The sequence below is a fragment of the Martes martes genome (genome assembly GCF_963455335.1).
Source record: "Martes martes genome assembly, chromosome: 18".
Lineage (NCBI taxonomy): Eukaryota > Metazoa > Chordata > Mammalia > Carnivora > Mustelidae > Martes > Martes martes.
In genome coordinates, this window is record NC_137906.1 from 8,760,793 (window position 1) to 8,775,642 (window position 14,850).

The window sequence follows — 14,850 nt, forward strand, 5'->3', positions numbered from 1 at the left end:
TGGCAGCTAAGGGGTCTGCTTTCTGGCTTTGAAGAGAAAACACCCAGGAAGCTGCAGATGTTTCTAGGAACCGTTCCATTTTAGGGCCCTATTAACCTGTCTCTCCTAAGGAAACTTCCTAATCTCCTCTCCAGATTTGGTAAGCACCAAACTATGAAGGTTTTCTCTCACATTCCCCTCTTCAGGTCTGTAAACGGACTTTCTGTCTACGCCCACCATCACCTCCTTCACTACTCACTCCAAAACTTTGCTCTTTTGGAGTGATGTGTTCTGTCAAATAGATTAAAATAAAATACATTATCTGTCTACAGGGAATATACAGAATAACAACCGGGGCCGGAGATACAAAACACGGACACGGACATTGTGGTCATACAAAATATACAGAAGTACTCAGCATGAACAATTTTTGCCTTCTTTTTAGCATTTCCCCACTTTTTTTTTTTTTTCCTTCTTCTTCTTCTTCTTCTGCGGATCCTCTGGGGTTAAGATCGAGCTTCCTCTGCAGTGTTTCTGAAAGTCATCACATGATTGGAACAGACTGACGGAATTCATTTTCTGTCCGAAGCAGTAAGTGGTATACGTGAAAGTTTCCCTCACATACAATATTATTAATAAAGTTTATTTACAGCGTAAGCTTTCTGATGCTAAGGGCTGAGATGGGATGGAAGGCTTTGCCACACGGATCGCATTCATGAGGTTCCTTTCTGGAATGAATTCTCTGATGTATGTGAGATGTCAACCGTCACGCACGTCCAACACGGCGAACTCTCTGTACAAATTTTGCACAGTCTCACTTTTACGCCTTTAATCGAATACTAAGGGTCTTACTATCAGGATGCCTCAGAGGTCTAAATTCTCAGGCTGTCGCTTTGCCTGCCAGGCCGCAGCAGAAACGAATTCCCCGCAATCTGAAGAACTGCACTTCTCGTCCTGGCAGGCTTCTTTCATAAGGTATATTCTTAAGAACCTTCGAAAACTTCCATTAGGTCACCGAGCATGCTAATGGTTAACTACGGAGTTCTTCAGCTGTGAACACCCTGCAGCCGGTCACGCGCTTCTGAACGTCCCGGCGCTGAGGAGCCCAGGCGAGCCCGTCTGACCATGACCCAGTTACGCTTCGCACTGGGCAGCCGAGGAATGGACGCGACGTGAACGGTTTTCACGAGCAGCCGGAGCCTGGCTTCTTCAAAAAGCGCGTTTTCGGGTGGCTGCTTGAAGGGAGTGCGCCTGCCAGAGACCCGGGGCAACCCCGGGGACCACCCAGGGGACCAGCGAGGTGCAGGCTGCGCTGAACTTTCTAGAACACGGCCGAGGGCTGCGTGAGGCCAGCGCGCGGCTGCGGCTCGGGAGAGGCCCACGTGGAAGCAGCCGCAGGCGGGGCTCGCTGCGTCTCCAGAAGAGTCGGCGCTGCGCGCGGTGCCCGGCACAGTGCCCGGGCCGGGGCGCCTCAGAGCTCTCGGGGCTTCCCGGGGGCGAGTCTCGGCGGCAGAGCCGGCGGCGGGGGCGAGCGAACCCTCCGCGGCGGCTCCCCGGCCGAAGCACACCTCCAGAGCTCTTCCTCCGCCTGCACCGGCTAGGAAGAGCTCTGCGGTGGGCGCCGCCGCCGCACCTCCTGGACGCTTCCGCAGGCAACGCGGGCGGACCCGCTCCGGAGCTCCAGGCAGGTCGTGGTTGGTCCCAGTCACAGACAGAGGCCAGAGACTCGCTGCCGCGCAGAATTGCAGTTTGGTCTGGAGCTGAGGCGCCAGCTGCCCCCACTCGCTGGCTCCCCATCAAGCCCGGCTGGCCGCTGGGCTCGAGTGGTCGGTCGGCGAACCGCTGGTGGAGGAGGACAGTTTTCGTTGTTTCTTGAGGGATAAACTCAAAACTCTACGTGGGGCTCTCCCGTTAGGGGCAGAGTCTTCGGGTCTGCTCTTGGTCTGCTTCTAAGTTGCCGCGGGGCGGTCCACCATCACCTACACGCTCTCAAGAGCAGAGACCTCTCCACCCAAGTCCCTGAGGGCTGCCTAGGTCGCCCATGATTCCTGGCTCCCCCGGGTGCGTACCCGAAAACCGTCTGTCATTAGCTTCTAGGCGGCGGGTTGCTTCTTCCCGCTTTCATGGCCCCTCCCCCATCCTCTGTCTTCAGGGATGAGAAACAGAGAAGACCCTGTGCAGTCCAAGTGTGATATACGACCAACCACATCTCAGCTTGTCGGTGAACTCAGAGCAATGAACACAGTAATTGCCGGCGAACAGCATCAAGTACCTTTGCAAAGCTTCTGGAAAGCGTGGGGGCGGAAAAACGCACTTGACACCTTTCCTTGTTCTGAAAAGCAGTAAAAAAAAAAAAAAAATCACATCTTTTGCACTGTATGATTTAGTTACAAAGGATTCAGAAAGTGCCTAAATGGTCACGTTGTCCATCAGCTGACTGAAGAGAATTCTGGCTAAGGTATTTTGCCCCAGAAAGATGTCAAGACACGGCCTCGGGAACAGTTGCTATTTTTCTGAAGATGACGACGAGAGAGTCGTTTCTGACATTCCGTGGTATTTACTCACAGGTCTGTGTGTAGAAGAGTCTATGCAGGCAGCTAGCCAGCGGCTTTCTTTTATAGTCAGGACAAAAAGAGCGCCAGACCCTGGAGCTGTGGCATGCTCGCACTCCCAAGGTCGGCTTCACAAGCTGGGCCAGGCTACCCTACTTCAGGTACTCACGATTGACACAGGACTTCACCGGAAGCGCAGAAGTCCTGCTGGAACGAGTGCCTCTTCCGTGTTCAGCACCGTGTCCAGTGCTGTCGGGATACAGAGCGATCCCGTGACGATCGAAGCATCTCTCTGGGGAGGGGGCGTGATGAAAACTCGCATACACGAGACAACGGAGAATTAAAAGACAGTCTATGATCGATCAAGCGCTAACTTGTGGAGAAATGCATTTCGGAGTGCGACAGTGCTTTCGGGATTTCGAGAAGGGAGAGAAGGGTTTCGAATCGTTGTTGCCATTTCAGGAGGATTTATCTCAGCGATGAGGATAGAACCATCTACATTTGTTGCGATCCTTTGGAACTGTAGACTGGTGCACATACCCTCTTTCAAGAAGAGCTAGAAATCTTTGGTTTGACACCGATCAGCACAGTCCTAGATTTCTATAGCTTTGGCAGGCTACCAGTGATCATATATATAACTTATCGTATATATAACTAGGTTGAGCAGCATGTCCCAATGCAGTTTATTTTAGCGATTCATTTTTTTTTTTTTTCTTTTTGAGAAATAAGGTATACCAAGATGTTGGCCAAGTAGGGCTTGTTTGCGGAAAGCAGCTTCAAAAACCCCAGTATGGCTTTCCCGGAGCCAATCTTAATCTTTCGATTCTATGTTGTGGTTGCTGAGTCCGAGAGCGCCTTAAAGGTATCCTCATTACTGAAAAGCTGGACGTTTGACTGTATGTGTGCTTTTATCTTGTGTGGATTTTCCATAGGACTAGCTTTTCCCTGCAGGGATCGTGTGGGAGGATTACACGCCCACCAGATGATGCAAAGGCGGAACACTGCTGATGGAACTACAAGGATCCTGAAGTGTGAGTTTTTTTCCTTTTAATCTGTTGAGGCCCTCTTTTTTTTCCCCTCCGTGGGCACACGTCTCTGAAGCAGTTTTGGAAACAAAAGGGGGAAATGGCTTGTTGACGAATTCTGGAACTCTCGCTCTACACACAGCTTTTCAGGAAGGCGCCAAACGCATCGAGGGAGGCGGGGCTGTACTCGGAGGCCCGCTCTCTGGTGTGGATCCTGTGATGCAGAGTGAGGGTCGAGCTCCGCGTGAAGGCCTTGCCGCACTTAGTGCACTTATAGGGCTTTTCTCGGGTGTGAATTCTCCGATGCAAAATAAGGTACGAGTTTCGGTTGAAAGCTTTCCCACATTCACTACATTCATAGGGTTTCTCCCCCGTGTGGATCCTCTGATGTTTAGTCAGGTCTGAGCTCTGGCTGAAGGCCTTCCCACATTCGTTACATTCATAGGGTTTCTCTCCAGAGTGGATCCGTTGATGGAGAATGAGATTCGAACTGTGACTGAAGGCTTTGCCACACTCGTTACATTCATGAGGTTTCTCTCCTGTGTGGATTCTCTGATGCAGGACCAGGTTTGAGTTGAGGCTGAAGGCTTTCCCACACTCACTACATTCATAGGGCTTTTCTCCGGTATGGATTATTTTATGGCGAATAAGGCTTGAACTCCTCGTGAAGCATTTACCACATTCATCACATCTGTGGGACTTCGCTCCTGTTGGAGCTTCTTCGGGGGCGTTAAAGTTTGAACTCAGGCTGAAACTTCTTCCCAAACCTTTACCCTTCTCCCTTGGACCTCTCTCTCCCGCGGTGGGTTTTTTTTCCTTGACCGTAGCTGGCCCTGAATCTTTTTTTTCTCTTCCAGTTTTTTCCTCAGGGTTTCTCTGTTGCCTTTCTACTGTTCTGCCCTGCTGTTCACGTTTTTCTCCAAAATCTTTCTGGAATCTTCCTGTGGGCTCCCCACGTGACGCTGAGTCTTCTGCGATTTCAGCCTTTGAGGTTGACTCCTCATTCTCACTCCTGTTTTCACAACCTGACACAACAGAAAATACAAATGGCACCATTTTCTTTTGAATATGCGGGTTAACCAACTGACGCTGTTTTCCCGGAAGCTTCTACTTGCCTGCAAAATGACCTCGCAGTATTAATCGGAGATGAAATCGGAGAAAAACAGGGGGAATGAACCAGGACAACAGGGAGCAGAGCTAGGGAAGGAGAGGGCGGCCTGAACGGGAGGATAGCAGCGGGAGCACGGGGAGAGGGTGGGAATGCACACACTGGGGGGCGGGGGGGTGGTGAAGTGAAGACCCAGAGGGAGCAGAACAAGTTAGGGAAGGAAGGGAGAGGAAAAAAGTAACATAAGAGGTCACAATTCACGGTTCTAGAATTTGATCATCCAGTAATTAATATAAAGGAATATACATTTAAAAAAATCATGTTCTGTTTCTAATATTAAGTATGAGTTTGAACAAAGGGAATAGAGAGGTCCCTCCTAGAAACGGTAAGTGGTACTAGCCCACAAAGGAAGGTATGTATATAGTTAATAAAGGACAAGTGAATACTCCGGTTCTGTGAGATTTTTAACAAGTCCGCAGTGAGTGGACAGCACAGGAGCTCTGGCCTGGGCAAGTTCCAGGGGTCTTCAGACAGGAGTTTCTCTCCTCCAGCAACGACAGTAGCACCGAGCTGCCAGTGCCCCATTGTCAGAGATGAGGGTGAGGAAGCAGCTGACTGGGGCGTTACTAAATGTAACTAAAACCTTCACTGACAGACCAGGGAGAACACCCGAGAACCGAAAAGAAACTGAAAACAATTCTGGATGTGGCCCATGAAGGAGATGATGTAAAAAACCCAAATTTTACAAATGCAAAGCTGATCCTGTCATTAAACGAGCACATTACAACACTGAAATACATCTTTGTTGCAGTCTGCTAGATTCAGTCTGTCATTATTTTTAAATTGAGTGAATTTTAAATTTTAATTTTAATCTGAATAGAGTAAAATGCACTATTTTATAGCTGTTCACATTATCTAGGAAAAAAAACCGAAGTTACTGCAATTCTCTTCTTTGTTTAGCGGGCTTCAAGAGCCCTTTCCAGGTGGGCCTGCACTACCCCAGAGAGGCCCCTGAACGCAACCCCGGAAAGCTGAGTCGTACCTATGCCCTGACTTTAGTGATGAAATCACCGGAAATACCGAACCAGTCTTAAGAGGAGGAAATCGGTCCACTTCTTTTGAATTCCAAGCCAAAGTCCTTGGTTACTGGGATAATTCCCAGACTGTCTGCAACTAGTGTTTGCTTTTTGAAGTTATCACGGGGTAGGTAATACCCAGCTCAGAAACACAGATCAGTTCTTTGGCTTAATTTTCAGAATCTGGTCCAAAGAGCAAGTACCAAGAAACCACCACTTGATTAGGTCTATGGTTCAATGTAAAACCTGAGGCTTCTTTAGTAACATTCTTTCTTCAGTTCCCTTCACTCACCCTCCCTCTGTCCTCCCGAGGCAGAAGTCTCACTGTGGACATCCCATGACACAACTCATTTGAGAGCCGCTTTGCAGTACGGTCTTCCGGGGATTGAGGGAAGGGGACAAATGGGAATGTCTGTCAATTGTGTCACCTTGTCTTATATGGTTGATGCCTCTGAGAGCTTGTTTTTGTTCTTACTACACGTCCAGGAGCAGACTTCTCCATAGAAGATCACCATTAGGTTTGGAAACGGGGAATCCTGATCGTAAGGGACAACTCAGGAGTTAACACAAAGCTGCCTGGGAGCAGTGCGCACGGGATGGAAGAAGACAGAAAGCCCATGGAAGGATGACTGTTAAGTCCAGGAATGCGGTCCTAGGTTAGGACTAGACTGATGATGATTAGGTCTCACTCAGACCTCTAGAATAGGAAATACAGAATCCATCCCCTTGACAGAGGCGCCTACACTACAACTGATGGGGACTGGAGAAGAACGGCTGAAGAGGTGAGAACTCAGAACTTAAGAGTATTTCTGATTTCGAACAGCAAAAACTACCTAAAAGTAAAAAATCCACTTGGAATCAGGGACTCACGGTATCAGGCTCTGAGGGTTAAGCGAACACAAACGTGCTCCCGCTCTATCTAGCCTGAAGAAAAGGGGCTCAGTAGCCTCTCAATCCTTGGCAACTCTCAAGTGAACACATCAGCGATCCCACAACTAACGAAAAAAAGAAGATGCAAAACAATCTTAGACAATAATCCTGCATCAGTCTTACCCTGGGAAAACACGTTCCCATAATTCTCCTGCCTGTTGTCCCTATTCAGATTCCTCCGGGCCAGGTTCTGACATCCCCATTCCTCCAGGATGAGGGACACGGCCATGTCCTCGATCTTCACCATTGCCTGAAATAATACGAGATCCCCACACTCAGTTCTCCCAAAGCTCAGGGACAATCCCATCACCCAAACTTGGGAGTCAGGGACAGTTGACTGCAAACCTACAGGATGCCGGGAAAGAAAAGGTGATCATGCCAGGCTCTGGTGGATGGGGAGGGCGGGACTGGGGCCACTCTGTGGGAAGGGGCATCAAGATGGTGTTCGGGGTGGAGGGAGCTAAAAGAGCTCCAGGAAGAGAGGCAGACACGAGGGTCTCAGGAAGGCAGAGGGGCCCACCGCTCACCTGGGAATCTGCCGTGAATAGTGCAGATGCCATCGCCTGGTCTCTGGGACTCCCCTCGTGATGAGGGGCAGGAACGTGGGTGGCAGGGAGAGCTGAGGGAGGAGAAAGGAGCTGTGAGTAAAACCAGCTCTGCTCTGGGCCTCCCCTCCAAGAAGGGCCCGGGGCCTCTCTTTCCTGCCCAGCATGTGTGATGTTCAGTGTTCAACTACAGAATAGGTAACTGCAGAGAATCTAAAAAAGAGAAAGTATGACCTCTGCTATTCCAAGTCACAAGGAGTCATAAAAGGGTCCTTAGAATCACGTGGTCCAATCCCTTTCGTTTAAAGAGGGGGAAACCAAACACCGAGAAAGTCAATGACTTGCCTAATGTCACACAGCGAAGAAGAGCAGAGCCAGAATTATAACCCGGCTTCCTAGTCTTCCTTATCTATGGAAGTGGGTAACTTCCAGTCCATGATTCAAGTCTGGCTCACCATTTAATTTTCTCCAGTCCAAGGAACAGCACCAGAGCATCACAATCTCATTCAGTTGTGGAAAATATAACACGAGCGTTAACAATCCTTAGTAGTATTATCTTGAAACACAGGGCACAAAAAGGGGGGTCTCTTCTGGCCATTTTTGGTCCTCCTACTTTTCTCCCTCACTTAGCCACAGTTTTCTGACTAAACGTTCTATAAGGTTCAAATGTCGATGAGACATTTACTAGTTCGCAGAAATGTGGGTCGACGCTGATCTAAGACAAGATGTCTATCAGACGATCACTGACTGACGATCACAAACTGCCATGTGTAAGAACAACTATACAGATTTTTAAACTGCAAAATTAAAATCTTCCCTTGCCAAGCAATATTAGATTTGGAAACGTTACTGGATAAACAGATGATGTTACTGAGCTGCAAAGACATAAGAGAAATGAATTTGAAACTGATTACTAAACCTTGTAACTATTTCAGGCCATACAGTTATAAAACAAGCTAAAGCAAAATGTGCAGAAAGACCAAGTATTTAGCATTTTTACCTTCTGAGAATTAGGAGAAAGACTCTGGAAGAACAGCCCTGAGAGGGACTTGAGGGTAAAGGCTATGGCTGAATTCCCCGCAGAACTATTTACTAAGCGTCAACGGTCCATGCCTGGGTTTCTAAAACTGCTATGCTGGGGACAGGATGCTCTAATCTGGCACTGAAAGCTACCAATATCCTCTTCAATTTTCTGATTCCCTCCGTGTAGAGCATGGAAAGACCTCCCAAACCCTGTACAGGACACGAGCGGGACTGGATGGACAGTGGTGGATCAATCATTGCAACGCACTGATTTACAGATTCCTCCAGAATGCACACAGGAGAATGTTTTCTGAAGTTCTAATATTCCCGCCTTAAATGTCATCACAAATGAACACATTGGTTGAGGAATGTGCCTTTATCAACGCTTCTTGACCAACGGGACTTTTAATATGTTCTTGTTTTTACTGATGGTCTATATACCTACTCTGATTTCTAAATTAGATAAAGTTATTGTTAATATTTCCCTCAAAGGAAAAATAATTTAAACTGATTTTTTTTAAGAAGATTTTATTTATCCATTTGAGAGAGAGAGAGAGATCACAAGTAGGCAGAGCAGCAGGCAGAGAGAGAGGGAAGCAGGCTCCCCGCCGAGCAGAGAGCCCGATGCGGGGCTTGATCCCAGGACTCCGGGATCATGACCTGAGCCAAAGGCAGAAGCTTAATCCACTGAGCCACCCAGGCACTCCTAAACTGATTTTAACATAGGACCTTGAAATGATTTTCCTCCTCATGTTCCTCAAACAAAAACAAAATATTTTTTCCATCCTTTTCTCACTGTTTAAAATTTCTAAAAGCTAGAAAAAGAGGCTATACAACATTTTTATACATTAATAAAATGTATTTTAAAAAATGATCCTTTTCGGGGTGCCTGGGTGACTCAGTGGGTTAAGCCTCTGCCTTCGGCTCAGGTCATGATCCTGGGGTCCTGGGATCAAGTCCTGCATCAGTTTCTCTGCTCAGCAGGGAGCCTGTTTCCTCCTCTCTCTCTCTCTGCTTACTTGTGATCTCTAACAAATAAATTAAAAAAATAAAATAAAATAAAATAAAATGATCCTTTTCAAGGTAACTTATGATATTAACCAGTGTTTCAAAACCCAGGCTGGAAATATATTACCTCTTCCCAGCAATTTTGTGTTAAAAAAAAAAAAAAAATCTGCTGGACATTCAAAATGCTAACAGCTCCAAGAATAATGTAATGTCCACCCAAGTTCACGACATACATTTCATTTACCTTCTCAGTAACATTATCTCCTGAGGTTGGTCTGTAAATTAGATTTTCCCCATATTTAGTAATACTGACAATAATGTATAATGATTAAAAAAAAAAACCAGCATTTTTTTTTTCTTTAAACTACAGGCGCTCAGCAACATAGTAAGGGCACCCCCACCCAGTTGGTTTTTTTTCCCACATGAAACCTTGCTTCTTACCGCGTGACTGTAAGAGGCGAGGTTTCCGAGATGAATGCTTGAAATGGGACTGGGTGGCCTCATGATGAAGGTCAAAGCTCGAGGACTCCTGCACTGGATCCAGAGGCACCATCCCCCTTGCGAGCATCTCAGGTCCATGAACTTGACCTGGCACCTGAGGACAAATAGGGTGGGCTTGTGGGTAAATCACTTTTAAAATAGGAATTTAAACAAACCAAAAGCTGGTAAGCAGACCCATGGAGGCAGGAGCAGGAGGCCGGCACACCTTTCATCATCCAAGCAGAGCAGAAAGTCACCACCACAAGGACGACGAGTGCCAGCTTTCCACTGTAACTTGCTCTTTGCTCCAGGCTTAAGGCCAGGCGCTACTTACAGAGAATCGGTTTCACCTCTTCTTACCTGCTGTCCTGATAAATCAAGCTCCAAATCTTCCAGGAGGGTCACGGCCTCCTCTCCACTATCGGGACGGTATTCCTGCAGCCAGACTTGGAGCTCCTTGGGCAGGATGGAAAGGAACTGCTCCAGCACCAGCAGCTCCAGGATCTGCTCCTTGGTGTTGATCTCCGGCCGGAGCCACTGATGACAAAGTTCCTTCAGTCGACTCAGAGCCTCCCGAGGCCCAAAAGTGTTCTGGTAACAGAAGTGCCTGAACCGTTGGCGGAAAATCTCTGGGTCGGGAGGAGGCGTCTCCTGCAGGCTGGAATCCTGCCCCCACATGTGGTCTTCTTCATCTTCCTCTTCTACCTTCACTATCACGATCCCATCCTTCTCCTGGGCAGCCTGGGGGGACAGACCTGTGGCTTCCCTTGACTCTGCAGTCATCCTTCAGGCTCAGGGGGCGGACTTGATCCAAATAGGGTCTGTGCTCTCCTTCCTGGCCTGGGAGATGTTTGCTGGTATGATTTGGTGCCGTTCCTGACACAGTGAACAAAATTATTAGTACTTTTATGAAAAGTGACCTGTGTTAGCACTTCACACAGAGCTGGACATCAGGCACTGAAAACACCTCTGAAAAGCAAAAGCAAAAGCCTCCAGAGGTGCACTGTTTTCACTGTCACTTTATATATTAAGGTTTTGCAGAGGGGTTCCTGGCTGCCTCGGTCAGGAGAGCAAATGACACTCTTGATCTTGGGGTTGTGAGTTTGAGCTCCACACTGGGTGTAGGGATTACTTAAAAATAAAGTCTTAAAGGGGTGCCCGGGAGGCTCAGTCAGTTAAATGTCTGAGTTAGGCTCAGGTCATGATCTCAGGGTCTTGGGATCGAGCCCCGCATTGGGCTCCCAGCTCAGCAGGGTGTCTGCTTTGCCCTCTCCCTCTGCCCCTCCCCCTGCTTGTGCTGTCTCCATCTCTCTCAGGTAAAGAAAATTTTTTAAAAAGATTTATTTATTTGACAGAGAGAGAGAGAGAGATCACAAGTAGGCAGAGCAGCAGGCAGAGAGAAAGGGGGAAGCAGGCTCCCTGCTGAGCAGAGATCCCGATGTGGGGCTCGATCCCAGGACCCTGAGATCATGACCCGAGCCGAAGGCAGAGGCTTACCCCAATGAGCCACCCAGGTGCCCCTCGGGTAAAGAAAATCTTAAAAAAAGAAAAAAATTGGTTTGCAGAGAGAAACCTCCACTAGGCCAATTCTAGCCTCGGGGTGTCTGCCTGAGTCCGAACACCTAACCTCCCGGAGGACGGCAGATTACGACACCAGCCCGGTGAGAGAAGAGCCTTAGCGGGTGCCAGGCACCAGGCTTCAAGCAGTCCTCGCATCATCTTATTTCCTCTGCCAGCAGCCCTAGCAAGGAGGCACAACCACTAGTGCCACTTTACAGATGGTGTGTTGCACCTGCCATCAACACCCTCCCTTGGTTCAATGCTGACCGGTCCCATGTCACTGAGTGCATCCCAAGGAAAAAGTGGGAGCCTCCCTCCCCCACGCAGAGCTGCTAAAGTGCCCTCGTTTCACGTGCCCACTCTTAGGTACTGTGGTATTTCCCAGTTTATCTGAGACCAGTTATGTGGAATAACAGATTATTTTATCTACATTGAATGAATCCTGCCTTCACAAAAGAGACAAGAACGGGGGCTGGGCAACTGGGTGAAGGGGGTCAAATGATAAACTTCCGGGTCTCAAATAAATGAGCCACAGGAATATAATACACACAGTGGTGACCAGAGTTAGTAATACTGTGTCGTGTTATCTGAAAGTTGCTAAGTGATCTTAAAAATTCTCATCACAAGAAAAAACATTCTGGGTGCCTGGGTGGCTCAGCTGGTTTAGCGTTTTGCCTTCGGCTCAGGTCATGATCGTGGAGTTCCAGGATCTAGTCCCACATCCGGCTCCCTCTCCCTCTGCTGATCCCTCTGCTTGTGCTCTCTCTCTCAAATAAATAAGGAAAATCTTTAAAAAAAAAAATCTTTATGTTAAAAAAAGCAAAAAAAAAATCTGAAATTTCGTGATAGATGTTAACTAGATTTACTGTGATCATTCTGCCCAAATATCAAATCATTACTTTGTATACCTGCAACTCACATATCGTTATATGTCAATTACAGCTCAAAAGAAAAGAAAAAAGACAAGCAGCTTAAAGACTCTGGCAGAGAAACTACAATTTGAGGAAATGCTAATGGTGCAAATACACGTGAAGAAACAAATTGCACAGATGAAGCTTCTATCTACAGAAGGGTCTTACTCACCCAGATTAGGAAGTAAAAACCAAAGTCAATCTAAAATCAAACAAGATGTCAACCAATAAGAAACAAAGTAGCTGCTTTAGGGAGGAAAAAAATGTTACAAAAGACTATTATGGGGCACTTGGGTGGCTCAGTTGGTTAAGCAACTGCCTTTGGGTCAGGTCATGATCCCAAAATTCCTGGGATCGAGCCCCACATCCGGCTCCTTGCTCAGCAGGGACCCTGCTTCTTCCTCTCTCTCTACCTACTACTCTGCCTGCTTGTGCTCTCTGTCAAATAAATAAATTAAAAAAAAAAAAAAGACTATTACGGTAACAGTCCTATGCTGGTAAACAGTCTCCACTGTTATGTAATTTTAACTGCCAAAAATGATGCTCAGTATCCCGGAAAAACCTCATCATCTATACATCTGAAAAACAAGTAAATATTTTCTACTGTTAAAAATCTTCCAAATGAAGAATTTTATGAATCTTAAAAATCTGTTTTTTAAAAACATAAAACACCCTTTGATTTTTTTTTTTTTTAAAGTAGGCTCTATGCCCAATGTGGGGCTTGAACTCATGATCTACAAGATCATGCCCTACTGACAGGGCCAGCCGGGCATCCCACCTTTTGATGAGTTTTTAAGAACAGGTGATTTAAAGGTATGGGAAATGGAGATGTACTAGCTGAATTTCAACAACCAAAATTTAGCACGGTGGACAGGACCAGTCATGAGTTACTAAGCAGAGCTGACAATGTGTTTCTTCCACCTGAATTGATAAATCTTTGTGAGGTTTTCTTTTTCAATTCAACAGCACCAAATTCAAGTTTTAGAGACAGAGCATCCAACTGCTGTACCATCCAAAGCCAGACATTTTATTTATTTATATTTTTGAGATTTTATTTATTCGAGAGAGACAACACAAGTGGTGTGGGGAGGGGCAGAGGGAGAAGCAGTCTCCCCGCCGAGCAGGGAGCCAGACACAGGGCTCCATCCCACGACCCTGAGATCATAACCTGAGTCGAAGGCAGACACTTAACCAAGGGAGCCACCCAGGCGCCCCTCAAGTCAGGAATGTTAAACTAGCAAGGCAATTTTAATTACATGGCTCTCGTGAAAAAGATTATTAATAATTTTGATGGAAAAGGAATCTCATGCATTTAAAGCACAAAAATTATTTTTCAATAGCACAATTTAATGTATTTTTTGTTTTATTATACAAAATGCTGGGATAAGAGTACATGTATACAATTTTTAAAGTAATTTTCACAGATAGGAGTGTGTGTCCAAAAACAGGTTTGGAGATGACTGTTTTTTGTTTCGTTTTGTCTTGAACCGTATGCTTCATGAACTTGCATGGCATCCCTGTGCAGAGGCCATGCTCATCTTCTCTGTATCATTCCAGCTCTAGCGTACGTGACGCCGAAGTGAGCACTGGAGAGGACTGTTTCAATGGCAAAAATCATGACTTTAATCTGAGATTTACCACATAGATTAGTTTTTCTATCTTAACTTTTTTGCCCTTAAAAAAAATTAAAGTCCTTATTAAAGTAGCAGACTATGAGGATGATAAAAAACACTACCTCCAAAAAGGCTTTCTATATAAACTGAGAGAATGTGGGGATTCAGTCATTTTTTCCCATGATCTTTAAGTTGGTAAAGCCCAGGGCAAATCATCCTCCAGCCCTGCCCGCTGATTTCCTTCGACCAGTTCTGCACCCACTGTCCTTGCTGCAGTAAACAGATGTTTTTCAACTTCAGAGCGACTTTCGTAAAGTCCTTCCAGCTACAATCATTCAAATTCCTAAACATCTCCAGATCTACAGTGGGCAGAGTGTCCTCCTAGACTGCGGGGAACACAAAGATGACTCCTATTTTTATATAAATAATTATAGTACAAAGCAGAACGTGCCAACATTTCTGAGGAGGTTTCAACACCAGCGCCAGAGGAGCCAAGGAAATAACTCATGTGTCAACAAGGCAGCTTCTAGCAAGAGGCACCCTGGAGCATCAGAATGGCCAAGACCTCCCTGGGAACGCTTCCTCCACCGGAAGAGGCAGTGAGTTGGCAGGCGGAGAGATCACTCCTAGCTTCTTCTCAACTAGAGGCTAAATAATTCCTACGAGCCTTAGTTTCTCTAATTTCATTCTGCAAAGTCAAAAGAAAGACTACCTTTTCCTGCTACGCCTCCCACGATTACTTTCCACCACCCTAATTCAGGCTCCCCATCTCCCATCTAGACTGGTGACAGGGTCCCCCGGTTTCCCAGCTGCAATCTCTCCCCAGTCCAACACAAACAACAAACCAAGGTTGGTACAATATTGTCAAAGAATGCTTCTGGTCATTCCCTCCTTCTCCTCAATTAGAGTCAGTGAATCCTTCGTTATCTACCAGGTTCATGTTCAAAGAATACACCCTAGTCTACTTTTCCAGTCTGATCTCCCATTACTTTTCTTAGTAGTGACCCCGCTTCTCCCCGTGCACGCACGTACACACACAC

The 14,850-nt window shown here is 46.7% G+C and overlaps 1 protein-coding gene across 4 annotated transcripts in view; it reads right to left on the reverse strand.

Annotated features, from left to right (window-relative positions):
* Positions 1-3,250: 3,250 nt before the first annotated feature.
* The window catches only part of ZKSCAN1 (zinc finger with KRAB and SCAN domains 1), a 41,297-nt gene continuing 29,697 nt past the window's right edge, over positions 3,251-14,850 (reverse strand). For 2 of the 4 annotated variants that reach the window (XM_080829919.1, XM_080829918.1), the window contains exons 2-6: positions 10,087-10,602; positions 9,688-9,841; positions 7,198-7,289; positions 6,794-6,920; positions 3,251-4,581 (exon numbers count right to left, since the gene is read on the reverse strand). In XM_080829919.1, coding sequence (XP_080686045.1) covers positions 3,689-4,581; positions 6,794-6,920; positions 7,198-7,289; positions 9,688-9,841; positions 10,087-10,509 — 1,689 coding nt within the window. In that variant the 5' untranslated portion in view covers positions 10,510-10,602 and the 3' untranslated portion in view covers positions 3,251-3,688. The remainder of the gene's footprint in view (positions 4,582-6,793; positions 6,921-7,197; positions 7,290-9,687; positions 9,842-10,086; positions 10,603-14,850) is intronic. The other 2 variants (XM_080829921.1, XM_080829920.1) reach the window with 1 other exon arrangement.